Raw genomic sequence first — 23,545 nt, forward strand, 5'->3', positions numbered from 1 at the left:
TTTTCCTGATTATCACAAAAACTTTTTTTTTTTTTTTAACAATTTTTAGTTCAGATCAGAGAACCAAACAAGGTCTAGGTGGCGCAATTAATGTGTTTCTCAGTTGTCTTCTATTTCTTCCTTGTGACTGTGGAGGAGTTTCTCTATTCTCTATTTTACTGACTTCATTCTTCCTTGTGCTGATGTTGGACTTGTTGCTGTGTCCTGTGTATTTGCTTTAGCTAAGTAATGTTCCTCATTTGAAAGTTTGATCTGATTGCGGTTCAGCTTTATACAAGAATACTTAGGATGTGGAGTTTCATACTTCTACCAGAAGCTACATAATGTACTGTTTTCTTCTGCGTGTGATGATAGCAACCATTATTGATCGTTGCTTAGAGTCATTTCATAAGGGATTTTATTTTGCTATTTCATTTGGTCATACTCTTTTTTTTTAAAGATTCATTTGGTCATACTCTCAATTTCTTCATTTTTTAACTGGATTACAATCATAAAGAGGCATTTTCTCTCATTAACTCCAGGTATTCTGTAGGATAAAATTTTAAAAGAGGGTGTTTTTTTACATATGTAAACATTTGAAGCTGATACTCACGTGTGATTTTCTTTTATGTTAAACCCAAACCATCTGATGGCAGGGTGTTGGGTTCTTCATCGTCCTTTATTGATTTTTTGGTAAAGAGAACAATTTCCCCACTATTTTAAGTATATTTCGCTAAGGAAAATGTATTTTTTTTCTAACTATTCCCTGTCCCTGGTCCACATGTTCCTTTCCTTGCTTCCCACTAGTAACCCCTTGAGCATTTGTGCTGTTAAACCTTCATCTGTGGGCCCCAGGGATTACCTGAAGGGAAAATCAGTTCTTTTCCAAAAAGCAAACCAAATAAACTAGAAAAAGCAACTGGGGGAAACAGATTTTGCACAGAAAAAAAAGGCGGGGGGGGAAGGAAAGAAAAACTACCTCCCAAACTCCCATTTTTACCCTCAGAGTGAGAAAAGAAACTATGATATCCATAAGAAAGGACAGGAGTTCTATAAAAAAAAGGATCATTCCAAGGATAAAATGTGATTCTTAAAAATGTAATAGAACAGAAAAACCCTAATCATCGCATTAGAAAATAAAGTTGAAGAAATTGTACAGAACACAGAGCAAAAATATAAAGAGATAGAAAATAAAAAGGACAGGAAGAAATAAAAATTAGAAGGTCGGTCCAGGAGATGCAATGAACCGATAGTAGGGTGCTAGGAATGAGAACAGAGACAACATGGGGAAGAAATCAGAGCAGTGTCTGAACCATATTGAAGAACAATAGAGAGCATGAGGGGTCACTCGTGTCAAGCAGTGCTGTCAGGAATCAGGAAGGCAGCCAAAGGTGAGGAGCTGAGAACAGGTAACACTGAACATGCAGGTGGTACCAAGAACTGATGATTGGCAAAGCCAAGAGCTGATGGAAGAACCGGAAGAGGCCTGGGAAGGCTAAAGACTGATAAAACTCCTCTAAAAAGGGAGGACTTCTGCAGCAAACTGTCAGATTCTCCAGATCCGGACTCTTCCTTGTCTGACCACATTTGAAAGGCAGCGGCCCCAGATTGGTCTCTGAACATGAGAGAGACCCTCCTCTGCTTGAACATAATAAGCACTAAGTGCCGAGAGTGGACCCGGACTGGACTGAGTCCTCATTGTATCTTGTCTGTTGTGTGACTTTGTATTGTATCTTGTCCTGTGTGGCATGTATGAAGCCAGATCAAATGTGTAGGGAAGTGTCGTTGAGTTTGGAGTCCCAAAGCTGTTACTGTTGTGCAAATCTTGCTTTATGAGTGAATAAAGCTGATACTGTGGAAAGACACAACTTGTACCTACACACCTTTATAGCACACTCGGGACAGGAACTGAATGTGCTGGGTCTCCAGATGGAAGGAGCCTACTGAGCACTCAGAGGATGAAAATAGAGCCGGCCAGTCACCTCAGCATGCCATCAAGTCATGACAACATGACGCCTCAGGACACTGAAGACAAAAAGAAGATCCTGAGAACTTCCAGAAGGAGAAACAGAACCTCCAGAAGGAGAAACCTTCATTTGAAGGAGCAAGACTCAGAATAACACTGAACTCCGCAACGACGACACTGCAGGTAGAAGAGAAGAGAGCAATAACTTCAAATTTCCAAGGGATGTGATTTCTTACTTTCCAATTCCACAGATGGTCAAGCTGTTTAAATAAGTGTGAGGAACTTTTGCCATTTAAACGTGCAAAGTAATGGAGGTGTTGCTCCACGAAGGAAGAGGAAAACATGGCTTCAGGAAACAGGGATTCCCAACGTGAGAGAAAAATGGAGAGATCCCAGGTGATAGCTCTCTGCAGGGCTAGAGAATCATTAATCTGATATGATGGGATTCATTCAAGGAGATGAAATCAATAGACTACCTCATGTGTTTGAAAGTACTGAGAAAATTACATGTTAGGTCAAAGTTTGGGGTTGAATTGTTGGTAAGCATACAGAAAACTAAGCGGTGAACCACCGTGACAATTACTAGAACTGTCTGACCCCTTGCTGAGTATATACTTTTAACTTAGATCAAAAAGCTGAGTTTTTAGAAATTGATGTTAAGAATTGGAATGTTCTTGGCAGAAAGAGAATGATCAGAATATCATATTTGAAAGAATTATTATATTCCCAGCCTTTCAGCAGCAACTTGGAGGCAGTTTTCTGTCTGGATTCAAAAATTCTTTCTGATCTTCTTGCCTCCAATATGATGTAGGTATCTCTGGAAACAATGAACTCCCTGTCATGCTTAGTATCCGAGCGGGGACTGCCTGACCAGCTCTAAATGAGGCGGAATATTTTTACTGTTGGAGAGTTGGACCAATAACCTCTAACATTCTTTCCGGTTTTAAGTGTGGCATTTCCAGTGTGGATGGTTGATAAGAACATATCACAGAAAGCCTAACAGCCAGGATGTTGTAAACCCATTGCCAAGCTTTTCTTTCTCAGCACTACCCTGAGCCTGTCATTGGCCTACAGTTTATGAGTCAGACAGCAAAGCCCCAGTCACATAAAAATGCAGCACTTGGTTCCCCCTGACTCCTGATTGTATGTCTGGGCCAGACATATCCTCCCTTATCCCCAGGGATTAGCCTATACCCAGGCCTATGACCTCTGAAGCTGATGGCTGGTTCAGCCCAGGGATGTTCCTGTCTGAAGGGAGTCTCCAGGGACTTCAGGCCTTCCTCAGAGCTTACTTCCCACCAGGCTAAGCCCAAGGACCTCAACCCAGCCCCATACTACTGAGCCGGAAGTCTCATAGAGGTCTTTAAGGAAGCAGAGAGCTAAGTAAATTATAGTTTCTGTGGGCTGCTACTGAGCCGGGAGTGACTCAGTCTAGGAAAGTCTCAACAACAGCAGCCGTCCCCTAACAATCATCCCAGTGTTCTCTCCTCACCTCTCAACTCTTTCCTAGTCCTGAACCGTATCTGTCTCCCTTTCAGGAATAGTCTGGTGCGGCTTCCTGCCCTACCATCTTTCTTCCAGTGGAGCCTCCTGGACTCTTCCCTTGATCAGTTTTCACAACTTAGAGAAAATGGAGGTGCTTAGATGTAAGGAATACAGCCCAGTGGATTCCTCAGTCATTGTCAGTGACTTCTCATCAGTCCTTGTATTTGTGATTTACACTAATTTATTTCTGATTTACATTACACTGGCTCCAAGGGAGTTCTCTAAACAAGCAAAAGCAAGTAACTGGGAGCATATTGTTCATGTTCATTTGTCTCATGCATGTTACAGTCTTTTGGAGAATGTATCAGATGTGTTCGTTTTTACAAAGAATGATGGTGATGTATTCCATTTGGTTACTGTGTAGCATTGTTCTTTCCTTCACCCTGTTCTGACTTTGCTTCACCAGGCTTACCAGTGATCTGTAGTTCTAGGATATGTAAAATACTTGTTTCCTAGTGGAATTTGGGATCTTTATGAAAAGGAACATGTTTTAAGTATGAATTGAGTAAGAGGTCTAAGCTTAAAGCCTCTGGTATTTAAAATCAGAAATTGAGGTTAGAATGAAGATATAAAGTGGTTCGGTGTGTCTTCTAAAAACAATTTCTGTCTTTCTTCAGGAAATATTACGGAGAAAAGATTGGAATCTACTTTGCCTGGCTGGGCTACTATACTCAGATGCTCTTGCTGGCCGCGGTAGTAGGAGTGGCTTGCTTTCTCTATGGCTATTTTAATCAAAATAACTGTACATGGAGGTGAGTTCTGTTTATTCCTTGTTACCGTGATGAAAAATTTTGATGAGAGATTCAAAAATTCCCAAAATCAAAAATTTGAAAATTTTTATTAGACATGCAATTATTTTCAGGGTCTTAGACTGTTTTAGTAAAAAGAAGACTCATCACAGAACACTTACTGCCTTGGATGATATATCCCTTTTGTCCTGAGTATAATAAGTGAAGTGGAAAAAAATTTTTTTTTTAGATAATGCAGCCCAGTTTCTGACAGGAATATTACCCTTAGGAAACACTCCAATTTTTAAAGACAATACTGTATTTGAAAAAGAAAGGCGGTCTGGAGGGAGGATTGTTCTTGAACTTCTGCTCCCCAGAGGAATGTTCCGCTCAGGCCTACAAATGGGAGCCAAGAGCAGCTCTGATTTCTTCAAGATTTCAGAAGCAAAACTAGATAAAATTGGTATCTTTATACTTTTAGAAATGACTTTTTAATATATATTAGGAAATTGGTGTTTAGAAATACAAGTAAACAATACTTTTGTTTTTGTTCTACTTTTAAAAAATTAGGCCTTACAGTGTTATGGAAAAAAAAGTAAGTGATAAACAATTAGTTTGTGCTTGGTGTTAGAATTAAAATACCAGCTGCACTGTCTAAAGGGAAAAAGCTTGGATGCCAGAACATTGAATTTCCCCATCACTGTTCTGAATTGCCATTATGCCTCTGCTTTTGGTAGTCTCAACCTTTCGAAGGGATGCCACACTGAAGCAGGCATTTTCTTGTGTTCACCTGGCCTCTCTCCAGCTGTCACAGCCAGATCAAAATTTCTGGGCACCAGCTATGAGCGAGCTGATGACCAGATTTTTCTAGCCCCAAGCATATCAGTCTGGCTCCCGAGGCAGGAAGCTTACATGGCAGCTCTGATGTATAGGCATAATTATCCATTCTGTTTAACGGAGAATTCTGAGCATTTTTATACCCATTATGGCTTCTTAGCTAGAAAGCTGCAGATGGTCTTTGAAGTACTCTCTTCTCTTCACTGAAAATAAGAGTTCAGGGCCAGAGGCTGAATGTTGCTACCTTTTGCCTAAATTTGTCTTTGGCTTCTCCATTATTTTGTATACTGTTCCAACCAAAAAACCAAAAACCATAAAACAGCATCTCAAAAATATACTTTTAAAGTACAAATTAGCATTTTTATAAGGTTCTTGCATTGTGGCTGTCCTCATTACAGGTCATTTTATACAAACACCCTGACAGTCACGGCCATGTTTTCTACTATTTCACACTGATTAGTTTACAGAAATCTGGGGCAGGGTCTTGGGGATGTACTCTCTGTGCTCAGAACTGTTGGGGCTTTAATTACTTACATTAAGTATTTTTAAAAATACATGCATTTAAATATTTTCAGTTAAGTTTATTACATGCTGAGTGGATTCACAGGAATAGAAAATGTATTTAAGGTCTAAGGAATAATGATCCCTCACAAGTTTCAGGGAAACAGCATTACTGTTATGTGGGAAATGCTTCCCTCAGTTGCATTCCCTCACTTTCCACTTTGGAAATCAGAACTACAGTAAATTTTGATTTTTTATCATTCCTTTACATAGACTATATATTCTTTATCACATATATTTGTATCCCTCCCTACAAAATATATTTCATTTTGTGTGCTTTTGAAAATATGCACGTGTACGTGGAGGATACTCTAGGTATTTCCTCTTCCTCAAAATCTTATGTTTAAAGCTTATGTCCCCCTTTAAATATAACAGGTTTATTGAGATATGATTCACATACCCTAAAGTGTGCCCTTTCACAGAGTACAGTTGAGTGGGTTGCCTTTTCACTTACTTGATGCTGTCCTTTGAAACACAACAGTTTTTAATTTTAATGAAGCCTAGTTTACCTAATTTTTTTCTTTGATTGTTTGTGCTTTTGGTATCATACCTTAGAAAGCATTTTTGTACAGAGTCATAAAGATTTTATCCGTGTTTACCATCTAAAAGTTTTATAGATTTAGGTCAGTGATTCATTTTTTACCAGGTATGTATCCAGGGGTCTCGGCACCATTATTGAAATATTTCTCCATAGGATTATCTGAGCACTGTTGTCAAAAGCCAGTTGACTAGAGGTGTAAGAGTTTGTTTATGGACTCTCAATTGTTTTCCATTGATCTCTATGTCTGCCCTTTTTGCAAATACATACCATATTGATTACTGTAGCTTGGTTAGTAAGTTTTGGAATTGAAATCTTCACACAGTGTTTTCTTTTTCAAGATTGTTTTGGCCATTTTGGGTCCTTTGCGTTCCATGTTAATTTTAGGATCAGCTTGTCCATTTCTGCAAAAAAGCCAGAATTGCATTAAATCTGCACATCAATATTAAGACTTCTGATCTATGAACACAGAATGTCTTTCCATTTTTGTAGGTTGTCTTAAATTTCTATTAATAAACTATTTTGTAGTTCTCACTATTTAAGTTTCACACTTCTTTTCTCAAATTAATTCTAAGTATTTTTTTTTGATGCCATTATAAAGAAATTGCTTCCTTCATTTTTGGATTATTCATTGCTAGTGTATAGACATATACTTGCTTTTTGTGTATTGATTTTGTGTCTTATAACCTTGATGGGCTGGCTTATTAATTCTAATAGTTCTTTGACACATTTCTTAGAATTTTAATATACACTGTCCTGTCATCTCAAATAAAAATAGTTTTACTTCTTTCCAGTCTGGAGGCTTTTAATTTATTTTCCTTGTGTGGTTGCCATGATTAGACTCTCCAGTATAATATTAATCTTAAGAGGGAAACATTCAGTCTTTCACCAGTAAGGATAACATTTGCTATGGGTTTTTCATAATTGTTCTCTATTGAGTTGAGAATTTCCCATCTATTCTGAGTTTTTATTTGTTACTCTGTTAAAATGACATATTATATGAATTGATTTTTGTATGTTGAACTATCCTTGCATTCCTGGATACGTCCCACTTGATGATGATCCTTTCTATATGTTACTAGATTTGATTTGCTAGTATTTTGCTGAGGAATTTTGCATCTGTATTCACAAGAGATAATGGTCTTTAGTTTTCCTCTGACATCTTGGCATGATTTTGGTATCTGTAACATTGGTCTCATAGAATGAATTAGGAAATGTTCCCACTTCTTTATTTTAAGAAGGGTTTGTGAAGCATTTGTGTCAGTTCTTTATTTTATTTCATTTTTTAAAAGATTTTATTTATTTATTTGACAGACAGAGATCACAAGTAGGCAGAGAGGCAGGCAGAGAGAGAGAAGGGGGGAAGCAGGCTCCCTGCTGAGCAGAGAGCACGATGCGGGGCTCGATCCCAGGAACATGAGATCATGACCTGAGCCGAAGGCAGAGCCTTTAACCCACTGAGCCACCCAGGCGCCCCTGTGTCAGTTCTTTAAATGGTTGATAGAATTCCTTAGTGAAGCCATCTGGGCATAGGCATTTCTTCATGGGAATTTATTTATTTATTTATTTATTTTTAAAGATTTTATTTATTTATTTGACAGACAGAGATCACAAGTAGGCCGAGAGAGAGAGGAAGGGAAGCAGGCTCCCTGCTGAGCAGAGAGCCCCCCGATGTGGGGCTCGATCCCAGGACCCTGAGATCATGACCTGAGCCGAAGGCAGAGGCTTTAACCCACTGAGCCACCCAGGTGCCCCATGGGAATTTTTTTTTTTTAAATTTTTTTAAATTACTAATTCAATCTCTTTACTTGCTATTGGTCCATTCAGATTTTCTGTTTCTTCTTGAGTCAGCTTCAGTTATTTACTTCTTTCTAGGAATTTATTTCATCCAGATTACTTAATTTGTTAGCATATAATTATCCATAGTATTCCCTTATTTTTTTAAGGTCAATGGCAGTGTCCCTCTTATCACTTCTGAGTATAATAATTTGAAACTTTTTTTCTTTTTCTCAATTAGTCTAACTAAATATTTGTCAATTTTGTTGCTCTTTTCAAAGAACCAACTTTTGTTTTTGCTGATTTTTCTATTTGTCTATTCTCTATTTAATTTTTTTTGCCTTTTGCCTCTCATTTGAATGTTTAATTCATTTACATTTAAAGTCATTTTTTACCTGTTTTCTTTTTCTCTCTATTCTTCTATTATGACCTTTTTTTGTGTAAAATAGATATTTTCTAGTATACTATTTTAATTCCAGTTTGTTGTTTCTTACTTTTTTGTTGTTATTTTCTTAAGTGGTTGCCCTGGAGATTGTAATTAATATCTTGTTGTAAAGCAATTTCATTCATTTTTAATGCCAACTTAATTTCCAGTGCTATGCAGATACTTTACTTCAGTACAAGTCTTTTCCCTTTGTGCTCTTATCTCATACAAATTACATCTTTATGTATTATAAGCCCGTCAGCACAGTTTTATAATTATTGTTTTATGTAGTTGTCTCATGGCTCAGTGTGTTAAGTGTCTGCCTTTGGCTCGGGTCATGATCCCAGAGTCCTGGGATCAAGCCCCGCATTGGGCTCCCTGCTCAGTGGGGAGCCTGCTTCCCCCTCTCCCTTCCTGCTGCTCATGCTCTCTCTCTCAAACAAATTAATCTTTAAAAAAAAATATATATATATATATATATGTGTGTGTGTGTATGTGTGTGTGTGTGTGTGTGTGTGTGTGTATATATATATAATGTGTTATTTACCTGTGTAGATACCTCTACCAAGTGCTCTTTATTTCTTCAGGTGAGTTTGAGTAACTGTCTAGTGTTCTTTCATTTAAGCCCAAAGGACTTTTCCTTAGTGGTTCTTGTGGGGCAGGTCGGCTAGCAACATGTTCTTTCAGGTTTTATTTATCTAGGAATGTTTTAATTTCTCCATTTTTTTTTTTTTTTGGAAGAACAGTTTTGGTAGATATAGAATACTTGATTGACCCATCTTTTTCTTTCTTTCCTTTTTTTTTTTTTTAAAGATTTTTATTTATTTATTTGATAGGTGGCGAGAGGGAACACAAGTAGGGGGAATGGGAGAGGCAGAAGCAGGCGTCCTGCTGAGCAGGGAGCCTGACGCGGGGCTCAATCTCAGGATCCCAGGATCATGACCTACGCCCAAGGCTGATGCTTAACAACTGAGCCACCCAGACACCCTGACCATCTTTTTCTTTCAGCACTTTGAGTATATCATCCCATTGCCTTCTGGTCTGTATGGTTTCTGATATGAAGTCAACTGTTTATCTTACTGAGGAGTCTATGTACATGCTGAATCACTTTTCTCTTTCTGCTGTCAGAATTCTCTTTTTGGTTTTTGGACACTTGGAGCCTGATGTGTCTATGTTTGGATATCTTTGAGTTTATCCTTCTTGGAGTTTGTTGAGCTTCCTGGGTATACAAAACAATGTTTTCATCAAATTTGGGAACTTTTCAGTTGTTATTTCTTCAGATACTCTTTTGCCCCCTTCTTTCTTTCTTTCCCTTCCTCCTGGGACTCCTATTATGTGCATATTGGTATTGTTAATGGTGTCCCACCTATCTCTGAGGCAGCGTTCATTTTTCTTTATTCCTTTTTTCTTTCTGCTCCTCAGACTGAATAATCACAGTAGACCTAGTTTTAAATTAGCTGATTTTTTTTTTTTTTCCCCTTGCTGGTCATCTACACATCTCTAGTGAACTTTTCATTTTAATTATACTTTTGTATCTCTAGAATTTGTACTTGGTTCTTTTTAAACAATTTTTTATATGGATATTCTCTGCATGGTGAGATGTTCACATAGTCTAATTCTTTAGGCAGCGTTCCTATCAGTTCTTCGAACATATGTTTAATTGCTTATTTAAATTTTTGTCTAGTAAGTCCAATATCTAGGTTTCCTCAAGGACCAGTTTCTATTGACTGCTTTTTGCCCCTGTGTTATGACCAGAATTTTCTGTTTCTTTGTATATCTTGTAATTTTCTGTTGAGAACTGGGCGTTTTAAATATTATAATGTTGCAGATCTAGAAATTCTATTTCCCCTCTTCACAGTTGTGACTTCTGTTGTCATCACTGCTGTTGTTCATTTAGTTATTTTCCTGAACAAATTCTATAAAGTCTTTGTTTTTGGTTGCATGTGACCATGAAGACTGTTTTCAATAAGGTTAGTTGTCAGCTAATGATCAGACAGGATTTCTCTAAATGCGGGGACCCAGTCATTCTCGGAGCCCTTGCCAAGTTGCTCTGTGTGTGTCTATGGAAAATGCCTGCAACACTTTAACAGGCCATTTGCCTGTCTTCCTGAGCCTCTACTTTCCACTTATGCAGAAACTCAGAGCCACCCAGAGATGAGGAATTAAGGTTTCGCAGGTCTTTCCTGGCCACCTGCCCTATCCTACACATGCACATGGCCTTCTACAATCCTAGGAATTTACTGGAGCTTTTTAAAGCCCCCTATCAGTATCTCATTCCCCAGTGTTTCCTTTTAAGTTTTTTGATCAGCATCTCGTCGGCCCCTTCTGGTATTGCATCGCAGGCAGTTGTAACGTTAATAATTCCTCCTAATGCTTTCAGCAGACACTCTGGGGATAGGACCATTTGCACAGTACATATGAGCTCTGAGATGGGTCAAAAATGACAAATCCGGATAATGGAGCTTTTCCAGGGAGCTTCCAGACTAAGTCAAATAGTGACAATTCTCCAGGGATGGGTTTTTGGTGGCTTTAGATCACTTCTGCCTCATTCAGTGGCTGCTAGGCTACCATGGTTGTGGGGCTGTTGTCTTTTAACCCCACCATTAGGCTTAGGAGATGGGGATGGGAATAGGTTAAGTTAAAATGTCACAAAGCTCACTCTCTTTATGGAGATTTAGCTATTTTTACTACTCAGATTGCTGTAAGCCGTTGTTTCATTTCCAGAGTTCTACAGATGACTACAAAGGTTACCTTTCACAAATTTTGCCAGTGTTATCATTGCTTTTATGGAAGAGCAGTTTTCCCAAGATCTTTACTCAGCTATTCTAGAAGTGTTTTCCCTGCCAGTTTGCTTTTAACTGAGTTATTTGCAAGGCTAATAAATTTTGCAACTCCAGGGCCATTAACATAGGAGTCCATCTGAGAGGCTCCCCCCTCCCGCCCCCCCTGCCCCCAGGGAGCAGTCTGCACCCTGTTCTAAGTTTGTTGTTTTTTCCTTATTGATTTGTAGGAGTCCTTTGAATACTCTAGTGAATAGTCCTTTGTCATGGGTTTCGTGTGTTGCAAAACTTCTACCAGTTTATGGCTATTTTTTCTTCTCACTTTATGGTCTTTTAATGAAGTTCTCACTTTTATAAGATTTTGAGTAAATCAGTATTTTCCTTTACTTTTTATTTCCTCATTAGTGGAGTTTCTCCTTACCCCAGTGTTATCTAAATAGCCTCCTTCCCCCCCAACCACCCCAACAAGTTCCTACTGCTGCATTCCCATTTTCCACTTGGAGTTTGTTTGTATGTAATAGGAGTTTGAACTTTAGGAGTTCAATTTCACATTTTTCCGTATGGATATTCGATTGCAGCAAATGTCACTTCTCACTTTACTAATTTGCTGGACCAGCCCTATCCTAAGTCAGTTGCTGTATATGCAGAGGTCTCTTCATAAACTCTGTTTTTTCTTGCTCAGTTCCTTCTGCCAATAACCTCTTGTTCTCGAGGAATGTCTTGAATGGTCTGACCATTTTGCTCTTTTATTGAATTTATGGCTCAAATGAAGGAGAAATGACATCTTCATATATTGATTCTTCCAAATTATGAATATGATAATGTATCCATTAGATCTTAACTCTTTCAGAACAGTTTTATCATTTCCTCTATAAAGCTTATACATCTGAAATTTGATTTATTGCTAGGCTCTTTATTTTTCTTAAGCTATGGAAAATGGTATTTTAAAAAATTAATTTCTAATTATTGCAGATCTATAGGGGCACAATTCCTTTTTCTGACCCTATGTATATTTTGTACATGGGTTCTGTGTTCAGCATCCTATCTTTGTTTCTCTTGACTTACTGTGCTGGCAAGGCCCCTCCAACTGAAAAGAAGTAGTGATAACAAGATACTTTACCCTGATCTAAAGGAAATACTTTTAGCATTTTACCATTAAGTATAATTTTTTTAATAGGTTTTATATAGCAAGCTTTTGTTAGGTTAAGGAAGTTCAATTCCTTTCCTAGTTTTATAAGAATTTAGTTATTTTCTTATCACAAATGGATGTGTGATTTTATGATGCTGCTAGAAAGGAAGTCCTAGTCATTAAAACATTTTTAAATTTTATTTTTCTTTGTCCTTTAGCAAAGAAGTTTGTCATCCTGATATTGGTGGCAAGATCATCATGTGTCCTCAGTGTGATAAACATTGTTCATTCTGGAATCTCAATATTACTTGCGAGTCCTCAAAGGTAATTTTTGTTACTCTAAACATTTGCAAATAATGAAAGATTTTTTTTCTTCGAATAATTGTAGTACAGCCTGGAATTACTTTTTTTTTTTCTGCGAAATTCAGAAAGGTAATTTTCAAATAAACCTCCAAACATTCTGAAAGGAGACATAGAATGTATGTGTTTATTCCTCTTGTACAAGTAGTAAATTGAGATGAAAAGCCTTATCTAAAGTCTTCAGGTGGGTCAGTGAGGAACTACAGAATTGAACTATTAGAGTGTTTGAAGTAATCAAACAGAAATCTCAAAACCAGCTTATCTCATGAATACTGTTTAATAGGTTTACTTACTATAAATCTTTTCCTTATTTCAAGTGAGTAGAAACCTGATATTTGTACTTATGTTTTTCCACTTTCAAGGTGTGCTGAAACTATGTTTGGTTTTTTAAAAGCCTTGGTCATCAGATTTAGGCTGTGTCTATGAATATGCATAAGAAAGGCTTTGTATATAAATGATAATAAATATTCACTTTGTCCCAGAACATTCCCAAAAAATACATCTGGCTCCCTTAAGCATGCTGATGATCTTGAGCTATATGATTTGTTACAACCTATATGATTTGTACAAGGACAAGTACTGAGACTAGAGGTAGCTTACTGAAAGGCATGCCACGAACTCTGGCTAAAAAGAAAGGTGGTCATCTTACTTTGGAGAATTTTCCTGACAACTTTGACCTACTGTTTTCCCATGTTGTGATCTTTTCTCTCTCCCCTTGTTCCACCATGAAAGTTTAGGAATCTTTAAATGACTTTAGAATATTCTAACCTGCTCCATCTAAGTCTTATTTAAACCAAATACATTCCTGTTATAATGATGTTACTTAGAACTTATATTTTAAAAGATCCTTGAACTTATTACTTTTGACATAACAACCCTGTGAGGGAGGCAAAACAGGTACTCCCTCCATTTTACAGATTAAAACACTGTGGGTCTGAGAGTTTAAATAATTTGCTCAAGGTCACCCACCTAGTAACTGATGAAGCCAGAAATTGACAGCCAATCTGTGTTTCTTGCCATTACTGTGTTCCTCACCAGCTGACGGTAGTAGCAGCCACTTCACTCACAAATTGAGCACTGTGTTTGAAAAATGTTCTGCTACTTAATTAAGATGATTGCAGGGTATTGTCGACACATGGGTTTTTACTCTTAATTTATGAATTAAAGTAGATTTCATTGCCTCTCCCCCAGAAACCAACACAAATTCTAGACTATAAAAATCTGTCATAAATCACATAAAGTAAAGGACTTGAAACTAGCAGGAGGGGAAGCCGACTTCCAGTGATGTTGACTCATAAAGGTCACTGGTTAGTGCATATCCCTGGACACTGGGGTTAAGGCAAATGCCAGTGATAATACCAGAGGCAAACTCTACTCCACAAACTGTAATTGGAAATTTCATTTTCCTTAAGAAATTCTCTTTCAAATATGAGACCCCCATCTCACCTCTCAGTTCCTCTTTTCCACCGACCCATCCTTAAACACGTGACTTTCAAAGTGTGTCCCTATGTACATTTTTTTTTACCGTTTTGGAAAAAATGAATCCTTTATCCAAATTTCCTAAAGACTCCTTTGAATCTTAGAGTGATTTATTCTTTCATGTGCCTTCTTCCCTTTGTAAGAGAATTACATTCAAAAAAAAATTTTAAAAAGGAGAAAAAGCAGCTTTCCATGTCTTTCTGTTGGTTAATTCAATCATTTCTTCATTTATACATTTATGTGTACATTTCTGCCTCTTTCTTTTGGAAAGAGTATGGACATGAATGCTAAAAGGGTTAATAAAGTAGAAATAGAAAATCATGATCAAGGAAATGAGGGAACAGTTATGGAAATAATCAGGATTAATGTTGTTTTTGTGACTGAGCATTAAATAAGGTTCTTATTTTTTGACTGGCAAGATGAAAGGGAAATGTGCTAACTTAAAATATTTTGTTCTCAGAAAACATTGTTATAAAATTTTGGTTTTATTCCTTTGGAGGAAGAAACACAACAAATGGTCACTTTTCTAGATTTTCATGGGTTCCTCTGGTTTCCTGCATATGCAGCCTTCTCTTTTCTTTCCTGTTCCCTGTGATTAGAGCAGGATGCTGAGTGGGGCTGCTCTTAATACAGCTGTGTTTCCCCATCTCTGCCCTCCAGCCAAGCAAATTAAGCTAAGCTTTTTATCAAGAAAGCCCCTTGCTCACCTTCTTCCCCAATTCCTGCTTATGGGGTACGTAGAGAAGCCAGCTATCTTGTTCTCTCTGCTGAGTCCTCAGTCTTCATAAATGTGGCAAAAATGGCAACTTCCTCCAGACCACCTGACTCCATCTTGTAGGAGCTCAAGGCACATCCTTTACCTTGAGCCAGGCAACTGGGGTGATCTTGGCATTAGTGGTAAACCTGCTTTTTCTTGCTGCTCCTTTTTTTTTTTTCTTTCACACTGATAGATAAGCATCCACTGGCTTTTTCTCAACATGGTAGGGCTAAGAATTCATAGGTAGGGTTTTTTCTCTCTAGAGTAGGTACTCAGGGGTGTCAGAGCAAGTAGGGAGGTATCAGAGGCTTGCAGTGATTCCTAGGAGAAGTGTTAGACAGAATTTTCAGTAATAGCATAATAACACATGGGACGGTTCTGCACAGGACTTTCCTTACAGTAATTTTCACTGAGGGATGAAGCCTAACATTAAATGAAAGCTTTGGTTCCCTAAGAGTCCAGGTTGGAAGATTTGAAATATTGGTCCATGGAATTCTAGGACTAGAGGATTAGGTGGGGGGGCAGTGTTCCCCAGTCTGGCCACTCACTTATTAATTCTGTCTTCCTTGAGCTAATTTTTGAGATAAATAGTCGGATCACAGTTTGGGATTGTACTTTCTGATCAGCTCCAGATAGAGGATTGAAGGGCATCTATATGCTTTGGAAAACACATGAACAAGTGTTTTGTGGATTTTCTTTTATGGTTAAGTGGATATTCTTTTATGAAAATAATATTTTCACATAGGTGAAAGTTTACCAAATTTATATCAGTATATAAAGGGTAACCAACAAAGTTACCTAAAACAAAAAGTTTTCTTTAGAAGCAACTTTGAATTTTCTTTAGCAATTGAAAAGTTTTTTTTTTAATCCTATAGCCTCTTTTTGTACACTGTCTTCTTTACTCTTTGTATGATCTGTGTGATTCTACAAGTTTGCCACTTTTTCCAGTACCTTTATATTTTATAGATTTTTTTTTTAGAATATGTTAAAATGCTCACTAGAGGAAAAATTAGTAACTAATTTAAAGATTTTCTGGGAATCCCAAATGGGAGATGGGAGATAGGTTATTTATATACTAGCAAAAAAATGAAATTTAGCAGAACTAGTGGATAAAAGCCTTCTTTGTACAGGTGTGTCATTGATTCATTCATGGTTGTACCCATAGTAAGGTTAGCAACAGCCCCTGTCTTACCTAAATTAATGGTAGCCTCTGTCATTGATGGTAGAAAAGCCATCATTGGGGTTTGGGGAAACAGAGCTCTCCTTGGGCAGAACCATCTCAGAATAAACCCCAGCCTTATACTCTTCTTAGCAAGAAAAGCAAGAATTCAGTAACTTACCCTCTGACCAGGATGAGATGATGATAAGATGGAAATTTAAGTCCAAAAGTTGCTTAAAGTCCCTTGTATTTGTTGAGCTATAGTACTTCAAGTTCACTATGACAGCTTATAAGAAGAGCCCATCATTCAAAGGTCTGATAGAGACTTTAAACGGAATGGAATCTTGGCAGCTGGGCCAATTGCTTTATCATGATATGGAAGGATTCCATTGGAAAATGCACTGTGGTAAATACAGCGAAGGCTGTTTGCTTTCAAAACAACAAGAAATCCCATCTCCAAATTTGTAGTAGATACGGTGATTGTTAAACTAGGTATCAGCTTTAAAAGAAATTCAGACTGTAGAATACACAAAGTATTGCATATTTGCTAAATGCTAGTGAGTAGAAAACATGACTTATTTATATGTCATTACTTTATTTTCCAGAAATTGTGCATCTTTGACAGTTTTGGAACCCTAGTGTTTGCAGTATTTATGGGAATATGGGGTAAGTTACTTTCCTTTTTTTTTTTTTTTAAGTTTACTTTTGCATCTTAATACTAAAAAAAACAAAAAACCACAAAAACACCTGAGATCATACAATCAGCTAACTTAATACCATTTCTCGGTTTATATATGCTATCAAAGTAACCCAGTTTTAGGACTTTGGATTGCCTAAGCTTCAGCTCCCTTAGAACTCAATTTGTAATCCATAAGGCCATTTTACGAGTTACCACATAAAAAAAAACTCCTTCAAAATATGGTTGCTTAAAACACATTTATTTTCTCATGATTCTCTGCATCAGCTGAGAGGTCCTCCAGTCACGTGCTGGCTCAGCTGATGTATGCAGTGAGCCTGCAGCTTCACTGAGGGAGATGGTCTGGCAGTCGCCAGGCTGGTTTGGTCTACCGGGCTCACCTGGGCTGCCTCATCTTGCTTCTACATGATGCCCTGTCCTCCAATGAGCTAGTCCAGGATTCTTCACATGGTGGCTTTAGGCTTCCAAAGAGAAGCAAGAGAGGACAAGCCCCAATGCGCAGACATTTTTTGAGCCTGTGTTTGCATCAAGTTTGTAAATGTCCCATCAGCCAAAGTAGGTCATGGCCAAGCCAACAACGATGTGAGGAGGTGGGAGGACTACCCAGGGGCTTGGATGCAGGGAGGCATGGTTCACTGGGAGCCATTATTGTAACAGTCCCCACAGCTGTGTTCCACCTTGACTTACATGGGGTTGGGGTTCAGGCGAAGCCATACAGGAATTACAGGTAAGCTTTCTTCTTTATATTCTTTTATATGAGCAAGTATTTATTAAGTTATGTGTTATTCTTATAATAGTAAATAATAAGTTCTGTTTAATAAGTAAAACAGATATAGTCCTAAAAAATATAATTCTTTTTTTTTTTGTTTTAGATTTTAGTTATTTGACAGAGAGTGAGAAAGGGAACACAAGCAAGGGGAGTAGGAGAGGGAGAAGCAGGCTTCCCACGGAGCAGGGGGCCTGATGCAGGGCTCAATCCCAGGACTCTGGGATCATGACCTGAGCCGAAGGCAGATGCTTGACGGCTGAGCCACCCAAGCGCCCCCCAAAAATATAATTCTTATGTGGATGTTTTAACACTATAGTTATATTATTTACTTTGAATAGCATCATTGTAATGAGGCAATTGTCATTTTTTCTAAATGCAAATATTTAAATGTTAATGTAAGCATTCTACCGTAGAAGAAAAGAATTTCATTTTCAAAAACAAATTCTTTCCAATTTTACTGTGTAAGTTAAGGGGGAAGTAGAGCTCAGGTTGTAGCTAGTTGGGGGAACAAAGTGACTCCGATCTCTTACTCTTAAGAAGACAGCACGTGAACGTGAGCATCTCACAGTGCTTTTCACGTGTCCTTGAGAGTGTTTCCCTTTTGTAGTGGCTGTCCCTATTAGAAGTCACCAGATCACAGAACAGACGATCCATCTGTTTTGGACAATTCTTAGAGATTGTCCAGTTGCCACTCCTCGATAAAGAGAACTTTATAATGGCCAAACCTATCTATAAAGTTACTGTCTTTTGCCCATGCAACTGTGTTCTGGCTAGAGACCAAACACTAGCTAATATTTGATACATAGAAGAATAAAGATCAAATTCAAGGATTAAAATCCTCTGTACTCCTCTATTATAAAATATGTTATCCCCCCTCCTGCCCCCTATAAGAGCACAGGTACTGAACACATGGGTGGCACTCACTTTACCTATTATCCTAACCTTTGGCTTAGCACTGATTTGTAATGTACAAAATTCTAACACATCTGTTGAACTCCACTACTAATGGATGTTGACAGCCCTAATTTAGAAATACATTTTTTAAAGATTTTATTTATTCACTTTAGAGATAGAGCATGAGCTGGGGGGGCAGGGGTGGGAGGAGCAGAAGGAGAAGGACAAGCAGATTCCTCAGCGTGCAGTGTCCCTGACCCGGGGCTTGATCCCATGACCCTGTGATCACAACCTGAGCCAAAATCAAGAGTCAGATGCCACCAGGCACCCTGAAAACATTTTATTATTATTATTTTTAAAGATTTTATTTATTTATTTGATAGAGGGACAGCAAGAGACGGAACACAAGCAGGGGACGTGGCAGGCAGAGTGAGAAGGAGAAGACGGTTTCCTGCTGAGCGGGGAGCCTGACGTGGGCCGGGATCTCAGGACCACAACCTGAGCCAAAGGCAGATGCCCAACCAACTGAGCCACCCAGGCCCCTGAAAACATTTTAAATAAATCAAAAATAGAAACTAATTTTGGCACTGGAAAGACAAACCTGCCATTTCCCAGCTAACCTTGCTTTCTGTGATCATTAACTATACTGGGTTTATTGAACTGACTTAAGCATATTGAGCTGATTTTATGTCATCAGATTTTAGAAGGCAGAAAACATTTCAGCATTGCTTGTAGCGCCATATGTGTATCTTTAAGGATATGTATGTATGATGAAGTCTTTATTTTAAGTGTCTTATATTGCCTTTCCTGCTACGTCTGCGTTATGAGAACCACTGCTGTGAACCTTGTTATAGAACATCAGAAATTGCAGAACCAAAGAGGCGGGAGGACCATGTGAAGTCTTTTATTTTACCACCATTCATAGTCTTTTTGTTTTTTCTAAAGATTTTATTTATTTATTTGACAGAGAGAGAGATCACAAGTAGGCAGAGAGGCAGCAGGGGGGGCGGGGAAGCAGGCTCCCCGCGGGGCAGAGAGCCGATGCGGGACTTGATCCCAGGACCCTGAGATCATGACCTGAGCCAAAGGCAGAGGCTTAACCCACTGAGCCACCCAGATGCCCCTCCACCATTCATAATCTAGTAGCATCTCTTGTGTCCCCAGGTCTATTTGAGTATTTTTACTAAGTTTCTGTTCCCTAGGAATTATAAAAGTTGAAGGTCGAAAACCTTTTGTAATAAATGTAGTACATATCATGTACTTATCTGAATAACGTCTACCCTTTCAGGCCCCGCCAGTCCACACATTCATACTGACTCAAGTCCTAAACACCAACCCAAGGCTAAAGTGCCAGTTCTTAGCATATACCCTTCTCCTTCCTGCTTGTTGCTTCGTACCTACTTCTGCTGGATTCTCCCTGGCTCCAGGCTCTTGGCAGCATGGCTGCATTTTTAATGTTCACCTTTGAGTTCTAGGCTGGGCCTTGTGATTTCCAGAAAAACACCAGATACTTGGCTTAGGGGGAGCTGGGGAATCGGGAAGGCAGTCCCCTAACCAGCTACACTTGGAGATCACGGAACTGCTTTTGCCGGTTAGTTCAGAACTACACTTCTCCCGCTGCATGCACACCAGCAAAATAACATAGTTCCTGCAACTGCCTCTGCCTCCATTCAACCCCACTTCTGGTTTAAGTGACACACACATGCACCTGATGGGCATTTTATAAAATCACACCAGGAACCTGCACAGCAAGAGTCTGAAAAAATGTATTTTTTTTTTTAACCTGGTCTTTTAGTGTAGAAGTTGGAATAAAGGCTGAGCAAGTTCATTTGCCCTACTCAGCTTTGTGACTGAAGAGGTCTGAATGGTTTCAAGGCTCAGTAAAGTGGCCTGGCTCTCCAGCAGCAAACTTACAACAGCTGGAACGCTACCATGTGCTCGTGTGTGCGCCTTGTCCTTGGGCCGTGCTGGATCTAACCACCCACGCTGTAGATGGCTGTCTTCTTCATGTGATGCAGCCTTCTTTTAGATGTAATGATACCATGATTGAGAGGACAAGCTGTTCTTGATTCCCAAGGTCCAAGGCAGCTTTCCCTCTCCTCTCATTACATGTTGATGTAAGTAAGAGTCCTAACTGGGTCTCTCTAATCAACACGAGCCTCATGGTGTGTGGTTTGCCGGAGAACATAAGGGCAGTGCTCCCCACCAGAACGGGGAAAGATCAAAAGACACAGAACAGGAAACTCCGGTCGGACATGGCACCTGGTCACCCTAGTTCCTGGTGCCCTCGGGGTGGGACACTGAGCCATGTGAGTCAGCAGTGATATCATCCAGCAACATTCTAAAACCACGGGTGGTTATGTGCACAACGTGCACCCAGCAAAGTAGTACCCAAGGTTTTGTAGACCTCCCCTTCCAGTACCCCATTACACCTCGCAGTAGGAGGCTTGAGGAAGTACCCCGTGGCGAGTAAGCCCATCTTGGGCTCTGCGGCCAGAATGCCCAGCCTCCAACACTGTCACCTCGGGCAGGTGTTTTAACCTTTCTGTGCCTCTCTCTCTATCTGTGTCTGAAATGAGGAGAGTAATAGCAGTTGCCACTGAGGGGTGGGAGGGCTTTTATACAGATGATGCCATGAAGCTTGCAATAGCCCTGTGAGGTGGGTTCCACTGCCCCTGTGTCGCAGAATGGGAAATGGGGGCTCAGCACGTTGGAACATGTCGACCAGGAGTCACATCTAATAATCGTTGGAACCAGGATTTGACCTCAGTTCCAACACCCAGCTTATTTCTACTCATCGTTACTGGAAAATGAGTAAAGTCACAATCAGTGCTGCTGGGAAATGAGTGCTTTACATTTCAGCTCTCTTCGCCACTGGGGAGTGCAGAGTTCCTGCTGCTCCCGTCCCAGGAGGTCCTCCTGCATCAGGCAGCTGTCCTGGGCCGGCGTTCTGCAGTACACGGCTGGCCGGCCTCTCTCTGCTCTCTCCTCCCGCAGTTCTCAACCCTGATGGTAGACCTTTTAAGCAAAAACAAAACACAGTGTTTATGCCTCATTCTAGTCTAGGAAAGTCAGAAACTCAGGGGTGTTGCCTGGGCTCAGTGTTTTGTTTTGTTTTTTTAAAGCTCAAGTGCTTTTCATGTGCAGCCACGCCAAGAACTACCCCTCTACACCTCATTTAATGATCTCATCTGCTCACAGCCTGAGTTAATGCTTTATAAAGTTTCCAGCTTAGCCTAGATTTTTCTCCCAAGCTCTAGATGTTGACCTACCTACTGGACATCTCTCCTGTGGCCCAGAGGCACCTGATTAGAACCAAACCTGTTGACTTCACTCCTATTACTGCCCTTCTTGTTGTGGATAATGGCCCTAGAATTTAGGGCATCACCTCACTTAAGCCAGAAACACGGTTGGCATCCTAGACCTCTCCCTCCCCCTTACACCTCTGCATCTGACCATCCTACCTGCCAAACATGCTGTGTTCTCTTTCCTCCCCACCCAAGCAGGCCTCATCATGTACCTGCTGGCAGGTCTCCCTGTTTCTAGTCTCTTTAGAACTCCTGCAGCGTCCCCTCCACCTTGAAGTTACAAAAGGGTCACTTAGGGCATGGAGTCCTTGGTGACGTGCCCCTGCTCTCTCTCTACCAGCTGCCCCACGCTCCTCATGACACTGTACACTCACTTCCAGATATTTGCTGTTTCTGGGAAGTATCTGATCCTCGGGCTTCCTTGCCTTTGCATGTGTGGCTTCTTCAGGGGAGGTGGCCTTAATGTCCCAACTTCACCTGATCAGCTCTAAGTCAGTCATCTGTAGTGGTCCCCTCCTCTGGGAGAACCTTGGCCACACGTTGGTCACGTATTCTGGCTCTGTGCCCCCGGAGCCACCTGTGCTTGCTTTGATGGGAATCCTCCCTAGTCTGCTGTAGCTGTCACGTCACCATAATTCCTGCACATCTAGGAACTCCTTGAATCAGGCCTGTGTCTTTTCTCCTTATGGTCGGCACGTAAAAGTACTTGGGTATGTAACAGTGGTAAATCTAGAATTTTCTGTCTAGGAAAGGCATAGGGGTACCAGTCTGATCGAAAGAAGGGTTGAAGGGGATTTACCCTGAGCCTACATTTTCAGTCACTACTTCATGTTGTTTCTATTTAGTATTTTAAGTTCCAAGCTTTGAAAGATAGTAAAGACTTTTAAAAATAGTTTCATTCATACTTCACACAAGATTGAGAAAAATATCAGATTTCCATATTTAAGAATAGTCTTTTAATTTAGGGTGGCTTGGGTGGTGGTAAGTAGAGATTTGAGGACTACTAAGGTGCTCCCTGTCAGGCCTTCAAGAAAGAAGAGGGGGATGTAGGTATGAACAGGCTGAAGGATGGATGGACCATAAACTGGTTTTTGAATTACAGTAGTTATTTGTGTTTTTTGGTGGGCAATATAGTGCTAGTAGCACTATATTGTAGCACCTTTTTTAAAAAAAAAAAAGGCTTTTTTTTTAAGATTTTATTTTTTTTTATTTGACACAGAGAGAGAGAGATCACAAGTAGGCAGAGATACAGGCAGAGGGAGAGGAGGAAGCAGGCTCCCTGCTGAGCAGAGATCCCGAATCGGGGCTCGATCCCAGGACCCTGGGATCATGACCTGAGCTGAAGGCAGAGGCTTAACACACTGAGCCACCCAGGCGCCCCGCAGATGCCTTATATTATATAACTTGTGTTATATAATGTAACTATTATAATCACTTAACTCCTCTCTTTTAAACATTAGTGTCCCCTGTAAGTTAGACTTTACTGACCTTGTATAAAAGTGTTATGGGTAATTATAATCATTAATAATTTGGTACAGATTTCTGAAACCTCAGTCGTCACCAATGAACCACATGCTCCTGTTCTCTCTCCGTTAGTCACCTTGTTTTTGGAGTTTTGGAAGCGGCGCCAGGCGGAACTCGAGTACGAGTGGGACACAGTCGAGTTACAGCAGGAAGAGCAGCCCCGGCCAGAATACGAAGCGCAGTGTACTCACGTGGTGATCAATGAGATCACTCAGGTAAAGAGAACGTTAGGTAGATGCGACTTAGTCTGTGTACACGGTGGTTCTCAGCTGAGGTGCGCACTGTGATCACCTGGGGGCTTTGGAAAGTCTCGATGCCCAGGTCCCGACACTATA

The 23,545-nt window shown here is 39.8% G+C and overlaps 1 protein-coding gene across 1 annotated transcript in view; it reads left to right on the forward strand.

Annotated features, from left to right (window-relative positions):
* Positions 1–23,545, forward strand: part of ANO6 (anoctamin 6) — a 187,635-nt gene that overhangs the window by 128,378 nt on the left and 35,712 nt on the right. Inside the window, exons 8-11 of the mRNA XM_080810038.1 lie at positions 4,108–4,242; positions 12,482–12,587; positions 16,624–16,684; positions 23,283–23,425. Coding sequence (XP_080666164.1) covers positions 4,108–4,242; positions 12,482–12,587; positions 16,624–16,684; positions 23,283–23,425 — 445 coding nt within the window. The remainder of the gene's footprint in view (positions 1–4,107; positions 4,243–12,481; positions 12,588–16,623; positions 16,685–23,282; positions 23,426–23,545) is intronic.

Source organism: Martes martes, assembly GCF_963455335.1.
Source record: "Martes martes genome assembly, chromosome: 8".
NCBI lineage: Eukaryota > Metazoa > Chordata > Mammalia > Carnivora > Mustelidae > Martes > Martes martes.